The sequence below is a fragment of the Tyto alba genome, unplaced genomic scaffold (assembly GCF_018691265.1).
Source record: "Tyto alba isolate M040663 unplaced genomic scaffold, T.alba_DEE_v4.0 Super-Scaffold_38, whole genome shotgun sequence".
Lineage (NCBI taxonomy): Eukaryota > Metazoa > Chordata > Aves > Strigiformes > Tytonidae > Tyto > Tyto alba.
Genome location: NW_024881313.1, coordinates 36,127,992 through 36,146,474, shown reverse-complemented (window position 1 = coordinate 36,146,474; position 18,483 = coordinate 36,127,992). Strand labels below are relative to the sequence as shown.

The following is an 18,483-nucleotide window of genomic DNA, read 5'->3' as shown; positions in this document are numbered from 1 at the left end:
TTATGTGCTAGTTGCAGCCAGTTTCATATGCCCAACTATTTAAAACCCATTCAAGAAAAATGTTACACTCTATAAAATATGACTGCTTGTGAACTAAATTGAGCGTTTAGACTTCAGTCTTCATGCCATATGTTTTGTTTTAGCATTTCCTCACAGATTCCCACTCTTCTCTCCCAGCCTAGCTAAACAAAATTGATTCCTACAGCATATTCCCAGTATTCAGGCTGGTTAATTCATTTGAAGACTTCCTTTGTGTGCTCGTTTGTAAACTTTATCCACTTAAAGTTGGTAGAAAAGCCTTTTTGTTGTTATGTATTACGTTTAACCTTATATAAAATTAACTTTGGGCAAATGTATATGTGTTAAAAAAATTAAAATGATATCGGTCATTCATAGTACTTTATCTTCTTGGACACTGAAGTGGGTGATGCTCAGTGCTGCAGTTTCCCAGCTGCTTGGACAGAGACAAATATATCTTGTGTATTCCTGAGTGAGACTGAATAGCCAGGTTATTCCTACATCCAAGCTACCTCTCCTCTGAATACTTGGCACATCTCATTTCTTTTAGACCTTTGATACCATCGCTCTGCTAGAACAGGGATAAATTGTGTCGATCTTCACCTCTGAGGAAGTGAAAGCAAAAGGTGTTTAGTTGTGCATGTGTCTTTGTTTAGCGTTTCTGTTGTTTGCTCTGTGATAGGAAGGAGGATAAAATGCACAAGGAAGCAGACTGAGGATATACAAAGCCAACCAGTGGTGAAAGGGGCTGGCTGGGAAGAATACAGCGTTGTTCCCGAAGCGGCGTGGCTACTCTTCCTGCTGATTTGAGGGGAGGGCAGAGACAGTTCCTGCTGCTTTCAGCTATTCTGGGGTATTAAAAAAAAAAACCATATGGGGTGTTTCATGTGGAAGTAGTTCACACTTTCCCATGGTTGGTTTGTATGTGGCAGTTGTCAGTATTGCTAGGTTCCAGGACTGATTAATGTTTAACACTTTCATTTCTCAAGCATACCATTTACGTAGTTTCAAATTAATGCAAATATCTTGGCTAGTGCTGGGAAACTTGGATGTGCTGTGTTCCTGAGCACACCTGAGGGGTGTATGTGCTGGCTGACAAATGCATGCCTGGGAGGCTTCTGCTTTCTGTAACTGATGAAATCTTGGAGAGAATCAACTCTTCTCCAGAATGTTTGTCTATTTAAACTTGGCAGCATCTCCTTTATTTCTGAACGTTAGCAGCTTGCCCACCAAGTCACTGTCTAGAGATGTAATCTTTTAATAAAAGTTGGAGCTATTTAAAATGATGGGCAATAACACTGGTTCTTACTGCTAATTGTTTTAGTGAGTTGCAAAAAAAATGCCTTTTGGTCAAATTTTCTTGGAAGATTTCCCCTAGAATGCATGGTATCCATCGTAAATCTCTGTAGCAGTAAATTTAGCTGTGGACATGCTAATGGAGTGCTTGTTAACTTGCTGTTATTAAACTTTCTTAATAGGGAGAGACAGACTTTAGAGCTTTGCGGGTGTAGAAGAATAGCTGTTGGAGCAGTGGAATTTGGCATTGCAAAACCTTTGAAATATCAGGATCCTGGGACTTTCCAGATGAGTTTAGTCTATTACCCTGCACTCCCATTAGAATCAAACAACTGAGATGCAGATAAGAAGAACTTGGCTCTCCAAGTTGCTGCAGTTTCCTGTGACTTCACCTAAGGGAGTTCAGCCTTGACATTTCTGAAAAAGCATGGAACTCTGCCTATATTTATGGCAGTCATGCGGGAAAGTCTCAGAGGCAGGCTTAGGTCCCTGGCTGACAGACAGTCCGGGCTCTTTATCAGAAGGCCATTGCTACTGGTGTATGAGAGGAGATGTGGTACCTCTGATGTGCAAACTAATGCATATGATAATGAAGGGAGCCATATTAAGAACAAAATCAAACTCTTGTGACTTGAATAAGACAAGACGACTGTAGCAAAGTGTGTAAATACAGATAAATGACAACAGGGATACAGGCACATGACTAACTCCAAGATGCTGCTTCAGTATTTTTCATGTTGGTCTCATGCATGAATACAAAGAGACTGACTAGTGAAGGATTCTGTCAACTGTAAGTTTGATCCTTTAGGTCACCTGGGTGCATTGTGTGCCTTGAAACATTGCTCATGCATGGGGTTCTCGTGTTAATCATCACAGCCTGCATATTCCTTGCTTTTAACCAGATTATGTGGTCCTGTGACATAGTACAAGCGGGTCGGGATTTGTGGTGATTCAAGTGCAAAAAGGAAAAATCCAGTTTTTCTTTTCACCCTTATCCATTAGCTACAATAGCCAGCAACTTCTTTTTTTTTCCTCAAGTCCTTTCTTTCACCACTCCCCAAGGTTCCTCAAGATTGTTGTTTCCTGATGTGCGTCACTGCATGTAGAATTTTTGCTTAACACATGTTTTCATGTAATTAAGAGAAATTCCACCCTGGAAAAAAAAAATTGCTATGTATCAACCTCCACCAAACTACAGTCTAACATGCCTTGCAAGGATTTCTTAGACCTCTTTGGTTCTGCCCACTAGGAATTCTGCAGGAGACAGCTGTCTTCAAGTTTTAAAGGTATCATAAATTCCATCCGTGAATAAAGTACAGAGTAAATTCAGAGCACTGATTCACTTTCTCACCAAATTGCCAAATTAGCTGAATCTTCCTTCAACCTCCCATCCATTAAAGTTTTATACAGCTTATACTTCATGATTGTGAAACAACACTTTCAAACTCTTATAACTCAGTTGAATTAAAATGCATTTCTGAGGGAATACAGAAAAGCTCTTCTGAATGAGGTTTTAATTTTTTTTGCCAAATTTCAATTTTCTGTTTCATCCATTTTGTCTTGAGAGCTACTGAGTTGGGAGTGGGGTAGAGAAAAATTTCTTGTTTTGTTTCATTTCACTGTTTCATGCTAAACTGACTTTATAGCATTCTCCCAAATGGATATTTCCTTCAGGCAGGAAATGAGCCTATGTAAATTCATCTTGGAGAGAAAGGTATGAGCAGCTGTTAAAGACTAGTGTGAGTTGAAATACTTCAGTGATCGTCTCTTACTGTAGTAAATTCTCCTTGGGATTTGCCAAAATTTTACTGCTTTATAGTCATGAATGATAATTTAAGCACAAACTTCTCTTTTGCTTCTAGCACCTTGCTATTAATAAAGCTGTGTGGGAGGATCCTCTGTTTCCTTTTCATCCATCCACAGAATTGTTAATTAAGTTAAAACTATAGACTGAAATTTTGACCTTGAGAACCCCACCTCACTTCTGGTGAGATCTGATTGATCATGTGGCTTGTCCTGGGTTATCCTCTGCTAGTTGATTGTTTGGAAGAATTTAAGTTGCCTTTTGTCTTAGAGCAGAGTTAATGGACAGATTTTGCAGTTTGTTAGAGGGGAGAATGTTGTCAAGTAGGAAAATGTTTGAAAAAAACCTAGCTTTGAACATGAAGTTGTATTGACGTGTTTGTGGTCAGGGCGTGAGATGACTGCTTTTTGTCCAGTTCAACATATGTTTCGTAAAACTGAAGTTTTCCTAAACATTGGATGAAAGCTCCATAGTTACTGTTGGACAGGTTGTGCATTTTCTATTCGGTCTAAGTTAAGCTCTTGCTCATTTTTGGTCTTCAGGGGATTGTAAGTCCGTCTTCTTGGGTTACAGGGCTTGTTCCAACTCTTCTGAAAAGGAAGCTTTGAAAACTGTGCGGAGAATAGTGGAAAATGATGGCATTTGAAAAGTGCAAGAGCAAGTTAATGGCTGTGGGATGAGAGCAGTTAAAGAATATTTTTCTTAAGAAATTTAGCTGGCTGTGCTCAGGGCTGATACCTGTTGAGTTAAGTGGGGCAGCTGAAAGAGCAGTCAGGCATTTCAGGCCATCTCCAGCTTCAGGCAGGCAACACAGTATTAGGTTATCTTGATGGCTTAAAAAAATCATAAATTAAAGATGATGCTTCTTGTCATGGGGTAAGCACCTTTCCTGCAAAATCCCCAGGGATGGATTTCATTATGTCTATTTTCCGAACAGAAATGGAAAGCTACTGTCGCTTATTTTGCTGAGACACAGAGCTAGAAAGGACTCCCAGGGTCGTGGGCTCCAGTTCCCTGCTATAGCTAATGCCAAATTGTATAATCCCTATACCAAATTAATGAATGCTTGTGTTTGAAATGGCCCGTGGGGAATTACAGGCACACGTTCTATTAAACACTCAAACCTCCATGTGACCCTGTCATCGCCGTATGAAACAGCTGCTTAATGGATTCCCTACGACAGTGGGAAGTAACAATGCCTTCTCTTTCATAGCATGTGTCTGTAGCTCGGTGTTTTTCTTATGCTGCTTGCTTTATATTCAGGCTCTATCTGCAAGGACACTTTCCAATGAAGGCACAGGAGAGCTGCAGCTTGGCGTTCGTGCTGTCTCTAAACCTTAAAGGCGTTGACTGCAAACATCTCTGATTTGTGGTTCCTTAAGATCTGCCAGTGGAAATTGAGTCCTCTGGAAACTTGACGTGTTACATGTCCTCACCTGTAGGAGCTTCACCTCCTAGGCCACTTTGTGAACCTCTTGCTGTTGCTCACCTTGTGAGGTAGTGCACCAAACAAGTTGAAAGCTGAGATTCTAAGTTCCATCCCTTCACTAAAGTAAAAATTGTCGTTGAGGATGCCAAGTGCTGTCTAATAAATAAGTTCGTATTAACAGCTAAGAAATACCTTGGTTTTGATTTCCAGCAGGCTGTACTTCACTGGAAAAAGCAGCTTGAGCATGAACTCTTTTGCTGTCGAACGACTCACCGATGCAAATCTTTATTTGAACAGCTGAGAGGCTGATGGACTAGCTGCCTGAGCATAGTTATTTGTCCAGATCTTAAGGCTCAGAATGGTTCTCATTACTCTTGGTTAAAGAATGTAATTTTTAACCAGTTGGCTAATCTTGTGTGCTGAACGCACTAATAGATGCAGAAAAGACTTATTAGATCAAGCTATTCCCTGAAAAGAAAGGATAATAGCCTTCAAGAGAGGACATAACAGATACTTAAAAGCTTATTTACCTAAAATAACCATTGTACTATCAAACATCTGCACTGTATGCAGACAGATTGTTCTGTTTAGTGAAATCCCAGCCAAATAAAATATCCTCTACAGTTGACAACTGTAGTTGAGACAGAGTTCAGAGATAAAGGTTGGGAGGGAATAAAGGAGAATGCTGTCTTGGCTACTGTACCAGGGCTGTCTTTTGAGCCGTGGTAATACTTGATGACAGCCAGCATGATATTTACATTGCTGCATATACCATAAAGACAACTGACAGTGATTAGAAGGGAAGGATAAACCTTCTCCAGTAATATTGCTGTGTTTGGAAGTGAGATGTTTGAGCCTGCTTTCCATAGTGTAGAATTAACACTGCATAGCTGCAGTGTCCTTTAAATTAGCCAGAGATGTTGGCACAAAATCAAATAAATATAACTGGTTTCAAACTGAAAATGTAATTTAGGCATGCTAATAGCATCTTAAGTAAATGTGGCAGGTCATGCAGGGCTTGTGTAACTAGCCCTTGGAGCTTACCGTAGTTACTGCCATGGGGAAAGTGGTCTCAAAGGTGTTCCCCAAATCACCTGGGCTCCTTGTGGAACCAGAGGGTGGATTTTCTTGTGAGGTTCTGATCTCTTCCGTGCAGACCATCGATGTGTCAGTACTGTATATGTCCTTTTCTCGAGGTGGGCTTCAGGTTAAATCATACCTGCTTAAAGGTGTGATAGGGATGGTTGAACTAATTTGGGATATCCTAGGGGCTTCAGGAAGTAGGCATACAGTCAACAGCGGCACCCTCTCTTCCATGTTTTGGTGTTTGCAGTGGAAAAGTTGGGGAGAATATCAGATGGGCTGATACTTGTCTCTGTTAGTTTTTCTCTGCTGATACCATCTGTGACCAGTGGCTTTTTCTCTGATTTTTTTTTTTTTTTTCTTTCTTTCTTACATCTCTGGTTCTAGTGTGGAGTTCAGTGCCTGGGTGGCTGGAGCTCTTTGCTGTGCTCAGCACCACTCGGAGGTAGGGAGGCAGCTGAAAGCCCGGCTCAGCTGCGTGCACCGTCAACTCATGACTGTAGGTGAAGCAGTTTATTGGTGAAATCAAACAGCAAAGTGACCCGGTGACAATTTTGTCAGAGATCTTGCTGACATGCTTTGCATGGCCAGTTCTTGCCTTCTGTTCCAGTCCTGGCCTGTGTTACATTGACAGGCTGACCATTTTCTCTCCAAAACTGTCACTTCTGTGCTTAGTCTGTATGGATTCTCAACTTGAATGTTTACAGAAGGTGGGAAAACAGATGACGTTTTTCTGTGTTCGGGGCCTAAGAGATATCGAAAGAGTTGAGAGAACAATGCAGCGTGGGGTGGGGTGAAAATTTCCGTAAGACTACCCTTCCTTTCTGTAGAAACCTTGGCATGGAGTTGTGCAGTTTACAGTAGCTGTATCTCTCTACAGCTTAGAAATCAGACAGTTGCTTATTTATAATGTAAAGTTTGATGGGGCCATGGGGAGATCTACTCAGCCATGTCTATTGCCCATCATTTGCTGATGGCTCCAGAAATGATATTGGACTTCTTACAAATGACTAGATAAGGGTTTCTATTCCTCCTTTTGAGTTTCAGAACTGGGTTAAAGATCTGGACAATAGGTCTGCAGCATTGGGTGTTTCTGTATTGATGGACCACTGGAGGGGAAGCATGTCTAAACAAGTGCTGGCAGCGCTGTATGATCTTTACTGACTTATTGCTCTCCACTGTACACGAAGTATTAAGAGTCTTGAGAGACATTCTTACATGTGCAGAAGCCTCTGAGCTCTGAACACAATGCATGGTTTTCAGTGGCATTGTCAGCAGCGAGAGCTCTCATCAAGATGGTGAATAATTCACTGTCAGTAAGTTTATGCACAGTTCACATATTTTGGCTATATTTCTAACTTGATAGATGAGTTTCAGAAATTTGCTTATTTTCTGAAATTCTTTGAACATGCTGGATTAATGATGGAGTATTAGTTGTCTGTTGGACACTGCAGGTACTAACATGAAATGATTGAGCAAAGATTCTCAGGCTTTGGGGAAAACATATAATTGGGTCTTAACAATCTGAATCCCTCGTGTGTGAGTACTGTTTGAAATAAATGACCTGGCGATTTCTGTGGAATTGCCAACTGCTCGAGTTCTGGCTATACTAGAATAAATGACCAAAGGTCATTACAAAGAGATACACCTGCAATTTAAATGAAACAAACCCAAGATTTTACATGTAATAACTGTGCTTTTTCCCATTCCTCTTTCCAATTCTTTCATTAAAAGGTCTAGACCATACTCTTCAGATGTGCTGGTGTGAAATGAAAGTAATTTGTATTTAAGTCTTAATTCTGTTCCTGGACATGTTACCTCCCAATTATTACCCTTTCTCAATGTGTTGTCCAGCACATGCTTTGTGTCTTAATGTGCACGCAGTCACCTTTGGCTTGAACCCAGGTAAATGTTTGCAGCGTTTGGCTGTGCTCAAGGTGAGCCTGAAAGAGGAATCAATGTGCTGCATTCAGTGATGTGAGTTATACAGTATTGAAGGGCAGGGTGACATTTTGACATTGACCACACGGAAATGCAAAGTTTTGGAATAATTTATTTAAAACAGGGTTGAGCTATTGTTTTAAAAGCCTCTTCCTCAGAAGTACGAGGATAGCTACTTTCTTGTAAATGTGAGAGTTCAGCTTGTAGGCCTGTTGCACACGTGTAGTGCAGGCATCTTGATCTATAGTGTGTACTAGGCATAGCATATAGTGTATGCTGAGATATATACTCAGTGGGGATTGCTGGTTTTCCTCCACCCTCCCATACAGGCTTTAAAATTGGCATCCTCACAACTGTTCAGTTAAACCTGCTTTTGCTTTCTGGCTCTGCTTATGCATCTTTATTATAGTAGATGATTTATTTCTTCCCAGCACTGTACTAGCAAGTATTTCTTTACACCTTCCCTACTCAATATCTTTCCGCCTCAGCTGTAGATCAAACACTGCGTGACTGGAGTTGAGAGAGGGTGCACCAGGTTAATCCTGGCCTCTTCATACCTCTACCAGGGTTTTAAATAGGCTGTTGCCATCTTATGCTGTGGATGTGTCGTCCTTCAGCATGCGGAGGAATTAATGTAAAATCCTGGTTCTTTTCTCTATGGGAAACATTATTCATAGTAAATCCCTATCAGGCACGAGTGGTGGAAAGGTGTCTGGAGTGAGCGTGGCTGCGTCGGTGCAGCTCTGGGAGCTCCCTGGGGGTAGGTGCGTGTCTGCACTCCCTGTTACTGTGGGAGCAGAGCTCTGATCACTTGTGATTTCATAGCTTTTTTTGTTGTCTTGGCCATGGATTGCTCTGCTGCCGCCTTAGTTTCCCACAGGTTTTCCAACCAGGCACAGAACAAACCCAACTGAGTTCTCCCTTATTGGTTTTGCTGTTGCTCACAGTGTTTCTAACAGCAGCATCCAGAGCTGGCGTGCTGTTCGGGTTTGCTCTGAGCAGTGCTAGGAGCACCCGAGTGATCCTTCTGCTGATTCAGGGCTGTAACTTCACTTCTGGCATCATTAACATTTGCAGTGCGCTTCCTGCAGCACTGAGCTGTGTAGGTGATACTTCCCTGTGAAAGCTTTCTCTTTACTGTGGGTGAGCAGATTTTTTTGTCCCCTCTGTGGCAGTACTAGGAATATGAGTCCCATTATGAATTCCTTTTGGTTTTATTGATGCTATTTGTAACTGTCAGTGTGGATCGCACCTTCCATTTTGTAGTAGGAATTTGACATGTAGTGGGAAGATGGCTTGAAGAACTATGACTGTATTCAGGGTCCATTAATGTTGTGTTACTTCACTTTTCTTGAATTGTGGGGCTCGCGCTAGGAGGACTTTTGACATCCAGTGGACCTTTCTTACCAAGTCTTGCTTGGGGAAGGGAGTATTTCCACCCCATACTGGACTGGCTACAAATTTAAGAGTAGGATTTTTTTATGAGCTTGATTTTAGAAGAGGCTCATTCTTTGCAAAAGGACTGTCTTCTTGCCAGAAACTTCAAATGAATTGGAGAAAACAGAGGCATAACTTTGCCTTTATAGCAAACAGACAAAATAATGCAATATCAGTCTGAGTTTGCAGTCTGGTATTTAATTTCTGGTTCAATTAGATCTGTATCTGCTCTGTGCTCTGTAAGAACGCTTAAGAAATTCTATCCTCAGTTTTGTATCTTCTTGTTTTATTACTGTATTGTCCTTGCAATGAGTAACCGCAGAGCAGGGCTCCCACAGCTCTTTGTATGAGGCTGTTAAAGAGTTGAAGCATCTGGAGATGGAGGTTGCTGTCCCCATGCTTGCAGTGACAGACGTGCATATTGAGTCTGTGTTACAAAGCACTGAAAGTCTCCTGCGGTTTGGGTGTCCTGTCTGTGTGATCTGGAGTGAGGACCAAGAGACCTTAGTGTGTGTATGTGTGTGATTCCACAGCTGGATCTTCTGCTTATTGTTACAGATGTGTAATCCCATAAAAATGATGTGGGGAGAAGGAAACTATCTACTTCTCTTGATGCTTCTGCAGCTGATCACAACAGGGTGGTCACACAAGGGTGATTTCTTTGGTAGGTGCAATCATCAGAGTGTAAGAGAAACCCTTTGAGAGATTGTGCCAGAGCCTACTGGATATGGCTCTGAATTTTTATATTTTCTTACCTGGAGCCTGAAAGCCACTGCTTGATCCAGAGCAGCCTTGCAGGGAATTGTTTTGTGTGCATTGTTCATAAGAGGAAAACCCGGGGGCACAATTATAAACAGAGCCTGCGTCACGAGCAGCTTTCTGGCATTGCACTTCAGATAGTGGAGGATGGATTCCAGATCACACTTAAAAATAGAGCTTGTGTGTGTGCTGGGGAATGGTGAAAGGAGAAGACAGGGTTGTGCAGAGGTGTTCAGCTGAGAGTGCTGAGAATGCTGAAGGAGACTTGGAACGTGACCTATAGAGCCAGGCTAGGAAAGCTGGATTTCTTCAGCCTTAGAAGAATGATCTGAAGGGGAGATGTTGCTGCCCTCAGCTATCTAGTGGGAAATTAGAGAAGAGATGAAGCTGGTCTCTATGGAGGTGAGCAGTGAAAGGCTGTAGTTTGTCAGCAACATTTGGAAATCCGATTAGATAGTGAAAAAAAGCTTTATTATGTGGGTGGTTGAACACAGGAACAGCCAAAAAGGTTGTAGAGATATCTGTCGTTAAAGATATTCAAAATTAGACTGAATTTAATGCTGAGCAACCTCATCTAACGTGGGATTTGGCCCTGCTTTCAGGGGAAGAATAGACTAGATGCCTCCAGAGGTTCCTTCCAATCTAAATTGCTTGTAATGTTCATTTGACCCTGGAAGAGTATTTCCTCTACAGAGCTGATTTGATACCACATTAAGATAAAGATTGGTGCTCCACGACTATTATGGAAGGTGTCCCCTGTTGACTGAAACAGCTTTGTGAGCTACTGAGTTACCTTGAAGGGAAATTTTCCATCTCCCAAGGTACTTGAAACTGTTTCCAGCAGTGGGATGGATTTAAAATTTGGGCAACGCTGTTTTGTGAGCACTCTTTTTATGTAGCTACTTTAATTTGCCATTGCACATGGTGGGGAGAATACTGTTCTAGAGCCAGGATTTGATGGTTGTCTTGTGACCATTTGGCATGACTCTCTCCATTGCTTAAGCAGATATCTGCCAAAAGGACCTCTGGCTTTAATTGCATTCGCCTGGGAGGAGGCATCAGTGCAATTCATCCCAGTCTTACTGGGAGAGCTGCAGTGTCCTTATGTGGCTGCAAAGATTCGGTTATCTTTGGAAACAAAGTGTATATGAACATGCTGTGTCCTCCAGCCACTCCCCTGTCTTTCCACTTCTCCAAATAGCCTTGAAATCATTGGTTGCCATTAAGTTTAACAGAGATCTCAGAGGGGTTTTTTCTTTTTATTTTTAAAAAAAATAAACAAACAAAACAAACAAACAAAAAACAAAACAAACAAACAAACAAAAAACAACACAAAACCCCCAAGCTTCATATAAATTATGTGTCAGCAAGTGACAGCAGAAGGGATAGAATCCAGCCTCCCTTGAAAGCTGGTGGTGGACTTCTGTGGGGAGTTTGTCTCTATTTAAGGAGAAGTTCAGTCTGGAGCTCTGGGTGCTGGAGGTACAGGGAGCTTGGCTCCAGGGGACCAGAGGAGATAACCTGGAAAATCAGCCTTCAGTAACTGAGTGCTTGGGGAGTTTTTGGTCTGGGTTGTTTTCATCCTTTCAGAGGTTGGTTTTATTTCAGAAAGAACCGTTTAAATATAGAAACATGCAAGAAGCAAGGGTTAGAAAGGGTATGTTTTCCTCCTTAGGCAGTGTTTCCTAAAGCAGGTCGTGACCCTCTTATGCAGGAATTTTGCAGCTGCTATCGTGAGGGTTGGAACTGTGAGAGCCTACAGTGACCAAAGCAGGGGGTATTAAACGGATCCTAATGCCCACTTGGGGCCTCTTTCCTCCCCCCCAGCCCTCAACAAAACGATCTCCTGCTTTTCAGGAATTAAGCAGCAAGCCTTTGGCCATGCCCGGTTTTCATTGTTTTGCTAAGCCGTTGTGCTGGAAGAGATTAACTAGGGAGCGAATTTTCTCCAAAAGCTGATCTTGAGGGAGGCGGAGGGAAGAGCCTCAGCACTGACCTTGATCGGAGTGTCTTGAGGTGGGGAACAAACATGAACTGAGCACAAGTACCTTAACCCAGTGCTGCCCACAGCGTTGCAGCTGAGCAGCACATGGGACTGTAGTTGGCTCTGATCTGTGTCTGCTGGGAGAGTTGTTTATCTAAGTTGTGCTACCCTACCACAAACTGCTCTTGTGTTTTTTTTTTTTTTTCTCATTGAAGGTGGTTTATAGCAGCTAGGGAAATCACTTCTCTCCCCACCTTTCCCCATATATTCGTTCCCTGCTCCTAAACTTTAAAAAACTTCCTTGCCAGGCTTGTTCTTTTTTCTCACTGTTGGTGTCATCATCTCTATGCTTGTTTTTACTTAGCGATGTGTTTAGCATCCTTGTTGTAGTTTCTTTCCTTTCCTTTTCTTGCCACCCTGGAATTTCATAAATTAATTGCATGGCTGCAAAGCCTGAAGTGGCTGTGTTGCTATGTTTCCTGTACTCTTCAAAGAAGCATGGAAACCCGTCTTTGTTTGGTCCCAGAAGCATGGCACTCCACTGCTGCTACCAAAGAGCAGATTGCTTGTGGCACATCGTGCTGCAGCTTGGCTTAATCCTTGCTTGATACGCTTTTGAGATTTCATTGTTTCTCTATAATTAAGTGCTACAGAGGAGCTGAAAGAAATGACGAATTAGTGGGAGAGGGGGGAGTGAGGAGAGCAGGTGGTGATCGAACTGAAGAGAGCTGCCAGGGAAGTAGGAGCAGCAGGGAATTAAATGGGAGGAGTCTGGAGTTCAGATGATTCCCTGCCATGTGCCCAGAAGGATTTAGTTTGGGATTTTATCACTGTTCAAATAATGCCATACACTCATAACAGATCAGGTCCCTGTAGGCTGGGGCATTGTCCAAACACTTAGTGAAAAACAGTTTTTGCCCTGAAGTCCTAATGAGCATCGATCGGGCAGGCTTGAGGAGTGGGAATGAGCTGTAGCATGCATGGTCCTGCTTTTAATTAGTCTGCTTCTATTGTTTCTGGTAGTAACATGTTAAAAAATAAAACACAAAGCCGTTCTTTGTGTAATCACTTCTATAAAACCCTGGACTTCACTGTCATCTTGTGAAAGATTTGGTTTACAGTCGTGGTATCACGCCTGGATTGTAAGAAGCATCTCTGCCAGTCATGCTTACACCAGCTGGGTTTCACTGGCACAGAAATCCCAGTACATCATGTTGTAGGGGGGAAGCAAGTGTATGCTGAAGCCACTAAGTGTCCGAGATACCCGGAAAGAGTCATTGAACACACTCTTGTGTTGATGAGGATCGTGCAGGTAGCTTTAGAGATGAAAATACGCACTGCAAAACTAACTGAAGAGGAAAAAGGTTTGTGTGACAATACAGTCTCCTGAGGTGTGCAGTCGTATATTCTTACAGCATCTGGCTTGTGTTTTCAGCCTCTGTCTATTACTGTGCACCAAGACATCCAACAAGACATCTAAAGAAAGAAATCATAATACTGGTGCTGTGAATGTGTCAGCAGCAATGTTTCTTCAGAGATCTAACCTTTTCTTAAGGAGTGATACAGGCACAAGTAGTTTGGTGGTGTGTGTTTTTTTGTGTTTTTTTTTTTTTTTAGTTTTTTTCGTTTGTTTGTTTGGTTTCTTGTTTTTTTTTTTTTTTTTTTTTTTAGTTCTGACTTTCAAATGGCTATTGCTGTAGGGAGACCAGTCGGGCTAGAAAATGCAGACTTGCTCCAGCCTTTTGTCACCACTTCTGTATGCTCTGCTGTCTTTATCTTGAGATCTTGTGTCACTTTAAGTATTTTCACCTTCTTCCCACCAAAGAAACAGCAGAAAAATTTAGAGAAGTAGGTGCTGTGTGGAGAGGAGCGGGTGAGTGCAACCCAGGTTTTCCAGTGAGTGGGAATAAGTCTGTGCTGAGGCTGCTGCTTTCGTGTTGGGGTCCTGCACTTGCTATGTGCCAGGCAAAGCGACCACAGGGAGTGTATGTGGATGTTTGTTCTGTGCTTAATGCTGTGTGTTTTAGCCCTGCTCTTGGCAGTCTAGCCAAACTCAGCTGTCAAAAACCTCCATTTCCTTGCTTTTTCTGCGTGCTTTTTGTTAAATGTCTGCCTAGACTCTTCCATCATCTCCATCCTTTGCTCAAGACCCTCCTTATGGCACCCAAACTTTGTTTTCAAAGTCCCTTGTAAGTATTCTTGCTCCTATTGCTATCCTTTTCTTCCACCTAAGCTTCTCCTGGTGGCCTTGTTTTGCACTGTGCTATGAAGAGTATCTGAAAAATAATATGTGTGCAGGTAATAAATGGCCTCGGTCTTGAACTTCTTAAAAACCCATTTGCTTCTCATGCAATAGTACAGCTTTAGCAACCTTGCTGCTTTGTGTTCTATACATAGCTGCCTTCTGCTGTTAAAATGTAAACTCTTAAGTGCAGGGAATCAACTGACAAGCTGATGCTATTGTCCAGGGTACACTTGCAATGCCATATAAAGTGAAGTGAAACTCCTGTAACTCCACTGTAGCAGGTACTGGTTGAAGATTAGAGGAGCAAAATCCCACAGTTTAGGGCATTGTCACTTATTTCAGCGTGACTTTGGATGGTGCAGTTTTTCCTGCATCTTTCAGGGATGGATTTGAAGCTCTTTCTACCACCTGGCACTTTATTAGAGTTTGGCTGTGACTTGGTGCAACTTGCTGTGAGAAGACTCTTGATGGTGGTTGTAGGGGGCTTCAGTAGCCTTTGTTTGAAGATGAGATTGAAAGCTTTTGCCCGCAGTTTATCTGAACGTACTAGAAAAAAAAAAAAAAAACAAACCAGTTTGCAAAAATGTGCTTGACCTGTATTACAGAATCTGGAAGTGTTTTTTATAGTGGTAAGAACAGGAGAATCTCATAAAATAAGTGTGTTATTCTGAAGTGCAGAATAGCTGTTCTTGTCTCCCTCATCAGCCCAAATGGACTCAAGAGTGATGCCTGGGACAATGAACAAAATAGCTGTGGCTTTATTTTTAATAGCATTTTTTTAGGTATTGGCAATAGGAAGTTCTTGAGCTATTTTCCATTTCTCCTACCCTTTTTTTTTATTAATTGGAATTTGCTGGGAAAATGCCAGGAACCAAGATGAAAATAGAAGGTAAAGCAGCAAGATGTCTTATTGAGGAGACGTGAATGTTGCAACTATTTCTGGAGGCCAACAAATATGGGCTTAACATCAACTAGATTTTAATTCTCACTATTGCAAACTCCTTTTGATATCAAAGGGTATGATATTGCCAAGCAGTTTAAATCCACAACCTTTATCCCTATGTCTAGCAGTTTGAACAGCTGTACATTAAAATATGATATTTTTTCCCTATTGGAATTTAAACATTCTCTGGCTGTGGTTTTCAACCCAGACACTGAGGTGGTGTGCTACTGTGTGAGAGCTGGAGCTGAACAGGCTTGAATGAAACCTACCTCGTGTCTTTGCATAAAATGAGGAGAGACGAGAACAGCAATTAGTACATAAAAATATTTGAAAAATCTCATTAGTGTTGGTAGCAAATAGTGTGGCTTGTTTCAACACTTCGGGTGAACACATCAGGTTAAAAGTCTGTGTGACCTCAGTGGCCTTTCTTTTAAAAGCACAGGAGAAGAATCACTCCTCTTTTATAAGTAAGCTGGAATCTGGAGAGTTTTTTCGTCTGCAGAGCTGTAATGATCCCTGCAAGGTATTGTAAAGATCGGCTTGTTTTTGTTTGGTTAGCTCAGCGCTTTGATGTTGCAGCTGAGCTGACCCACTGAGTTGCACAGACATAGAGTGGGGAGTACCTGTGGGGTTGCCTTCCTTGGGTTTTCACCTGGCTCTGCTGTCTTTACTAACAGGCACTTGTAATTTTATTGTCTGACCTCTGTTCCTTTCCCGCGAGATGTTGCTAACTATCTCTCTCACCCACAGGGAGTGGAGCGACTGCAGTGGTGCAGGCAGCCTTCTGTGCTCCAAAGAAGGAGAAGGTGGCAATTAAACGGATCAATCTTGAGAAGTGTCAGACGAGCATGGATGAACTCCTGGTATGCAATCAAAATTGTCTGGGGAGTTGTATTTCAGTTAGCATAATCTCTGTGTTTGCTAAGTGCCTTACACAACCTTTCTTGAGGTGGTGTGAGAGTAAGCAGGCTTGACTGATTTTTCACTAGAGGCAGTTCAGTTGTCCTGGCTGTGGGACATAGTACTTAAAGTTAAAAAGATCAACTGTTGGAGGACTTCAGACTATTTGTTTAGAGCCAAGTCCTTTGTATAATCCCTTTGTTTTGAACAGTTAATGTGCAAGTGTGAAGCTCAGCTGTACCCACAAGAGCACTGCAGTTTGAGGGGGATTTAGAGCTACACGGTTCCAGAATCATTGAAACTTAAGGGGATGGTTTTTCTTTCTTTTCCTTTCCTGTGCTTCTTTACGTTTTTTTTTTTGTTTTTGTTTCCCTTCACCTATAAAGAGAAAAATGAATCGATTAGCTCTGTTCCTAATCTCATTCTGGAACTGATGCCAGCTAAGGGATCACTGACGTATTGCAGGCTGCCATATGGAAATCCCAAATAATTCTGAGTTCAGCACAGGAAGTAGAGTCCTTTGGAACTGTAGCTCTGTAATTTTCTTCTGCTGTGTGCCTCTTTCCTCAAGATTTTCTCAATGGAAAACAGCTTCTGACAGGTGGTCGTGGTAACTAAAACTTCCTTTTTCTCATCTGGCTTGTATGTCGATGGGCTTCTTCATATTCTCCTTTCTGTGTGTGTGAGCTGGTGCTTCTGTAGGTGCAGCAGCTCTCACACCTTGCCTGTGGAAGGTGCCTGGATTTAAGCCAGGCAGAAATAGGCATTCCTGTGAACATGGAGGTGTCTCCACTAAAGGCGATAGAGCTTTCTTGGGTAAAACTTTTCCATAGTAAATATTGTCTGGCAGGGATTGAGGAAAGGTGAAGAGATGAGGCCTTATACTACATTTCCTTTTAAAGAAGCTCTACAGGATTATTTTTTATAATACTACCAGTTTATCTTTCCACTTGGATCTTGACAGCTTCTGTAGTGTTACCTCAGGCACTTGTTTGATCGCAGTTGGAAAACAGAACAGAGACACAATTCAGGAATCCTGGCTACACTTGTACAATCTTCATCAAATCACTTGAACCATAGTTCCAGTTGCCATCTAGTGACTCCTGCCATTTTTATTATTACAGATATCTGCAAATCTCCTCTTGTAAAGAGGAAAGGCTTTATCCAAGCCGTCATATTTTAGTGTGCCTGTGAAGGGTTGCGTGTAGGACTCTTAAGATGACCTGTGTTCAAATCCTCTTATGGCTCATGCTACTGTAGGAGTTTGAGATCACTTTCCCTTTCACAGTTGGTCTTTTTATCCTGATACCAACCCTTGGTACTCTTTTAAAGTCTTATGTGGCTTGTCCATATTACTCTGCCTCAGTTGTATTCCGAACTGTATCGTCATGATGTAGTAATTGAGACTGTTAGTCTTTGAGTAATTGCCAATTCCAGCTAAAAGGGTTAGGTTCAGAAAGATATGCTGCAGAGACTTAGCATGTAATTTTAGATAAGTACTTCTAATTGCATATATTAAATCTCTGTCTGACCTGTTCCTCACAATGATTTCTCTTGTTATGGGTAGGACTGCAGTGAATTCTTGTTGTCACCCCTCCTAAGCTTCCAATTTTAGACTGGGTCCTTCAGTAGGCTTGTGTATGCAACTACGGGTAGTCATTTTAAAATCATGGAAAGGTGGCTGGGGGAAGAGGATGGTTCTGAGCTGTAGTGGCTTCCTGGGGCAGTGATCACCAAGGTAGATGTGTTGTGTGAAAAAGTGTTTTCCCTGGATTTGTTCTGAATTTGTCACTTTATTGGATGTTATTTCCCAGTGCAAGAGCCCAAAGGATGAAAGTTCTTGATTTCCCTGCTCTTACCTTCCCTACTTTTTATCTTGTCTGCATATTTGCTTCCTCCCCAAAGTAAATATTCTCAAGCTTTTCAGTCTTGTAGTCTACCTTCATGACAGTTTCCCTGTTCAGTTTCATTACTTTTTTTTGAGCAACTACTTGTTATTGCATGATTGATTTTTTTTTTTTCTTCAAAAAACCATAAACATGAGTGCTTACAGTGGTTTTAAGAAGCAAATGCAAAGAAATATAAGTTCATACTGAGCTATGTTATGCCCCCTCCTTACTTTCTTCTCTCCCCCAGTGCAGTTAAAAGCATTAACTTGGGTTTTTATTAGATCAATTATCCTTCTATTGCACTGAAGATATCTGAGCACAATAGCTTATGGTGAACTTTGATGTACTGCCTGGGGTCAGGACAGTGTTCATGTTACAGCACTGACCAGTCATCAGGGAATGGGATAGAAAGGGGATAATTGTGCTTAACTTCCTTTTAATTCTTTTTTTCTACAGTGCTTCAGCCTCATAGACTTATCTATGGAAGCAAGCTTGTTTATTCCCAGAATCAGCTTAGCAAAGAGGGTAAAACAGTGTCCTTTTGCTTGGGAGAGGGTAGGGAGAGTGGCAAACAGTTCTGCCATCAGTAAGGATGACTTGTTTCTTTGATGACTCTTTCAATGCCCCTGCTGCTTAATGTCTGGTGCTTCTATTTCTTGGGGTGGAGAGGAAGGTTAGTTTGGAGTAGAGTTAGGAAATGCGAAGTAAATAGCCCTCTCACTAGCTGAATGGAGCCTTGAGCTTGCTTTAAGCTT

General features: G+C 41.8%; 1 protein-coding gene across 1 annotated transcript in view; it reads left to right on the top strand.

Moving 5' to 3' along the window:
• OXSR1 (oxidative stress responsive kinase 1) overlaps positions 1 to 18,483 on the top strand; it is a 92,371-nt gene that overhangs the window by 4,285 nt on the left and 69,603 nt on the right. Inside the window, exon 2 of the mRNA XM_042801976.1 lies at positions 15,690 to 15,802. Coding sequence (XP_042657910.1) covers positions 15,690 to 15,802 — 113 coding nt within the window. The remainder of the gene's footprint in view (positions 1 to 15,689; positions 15,803 to 18,483) is intronic.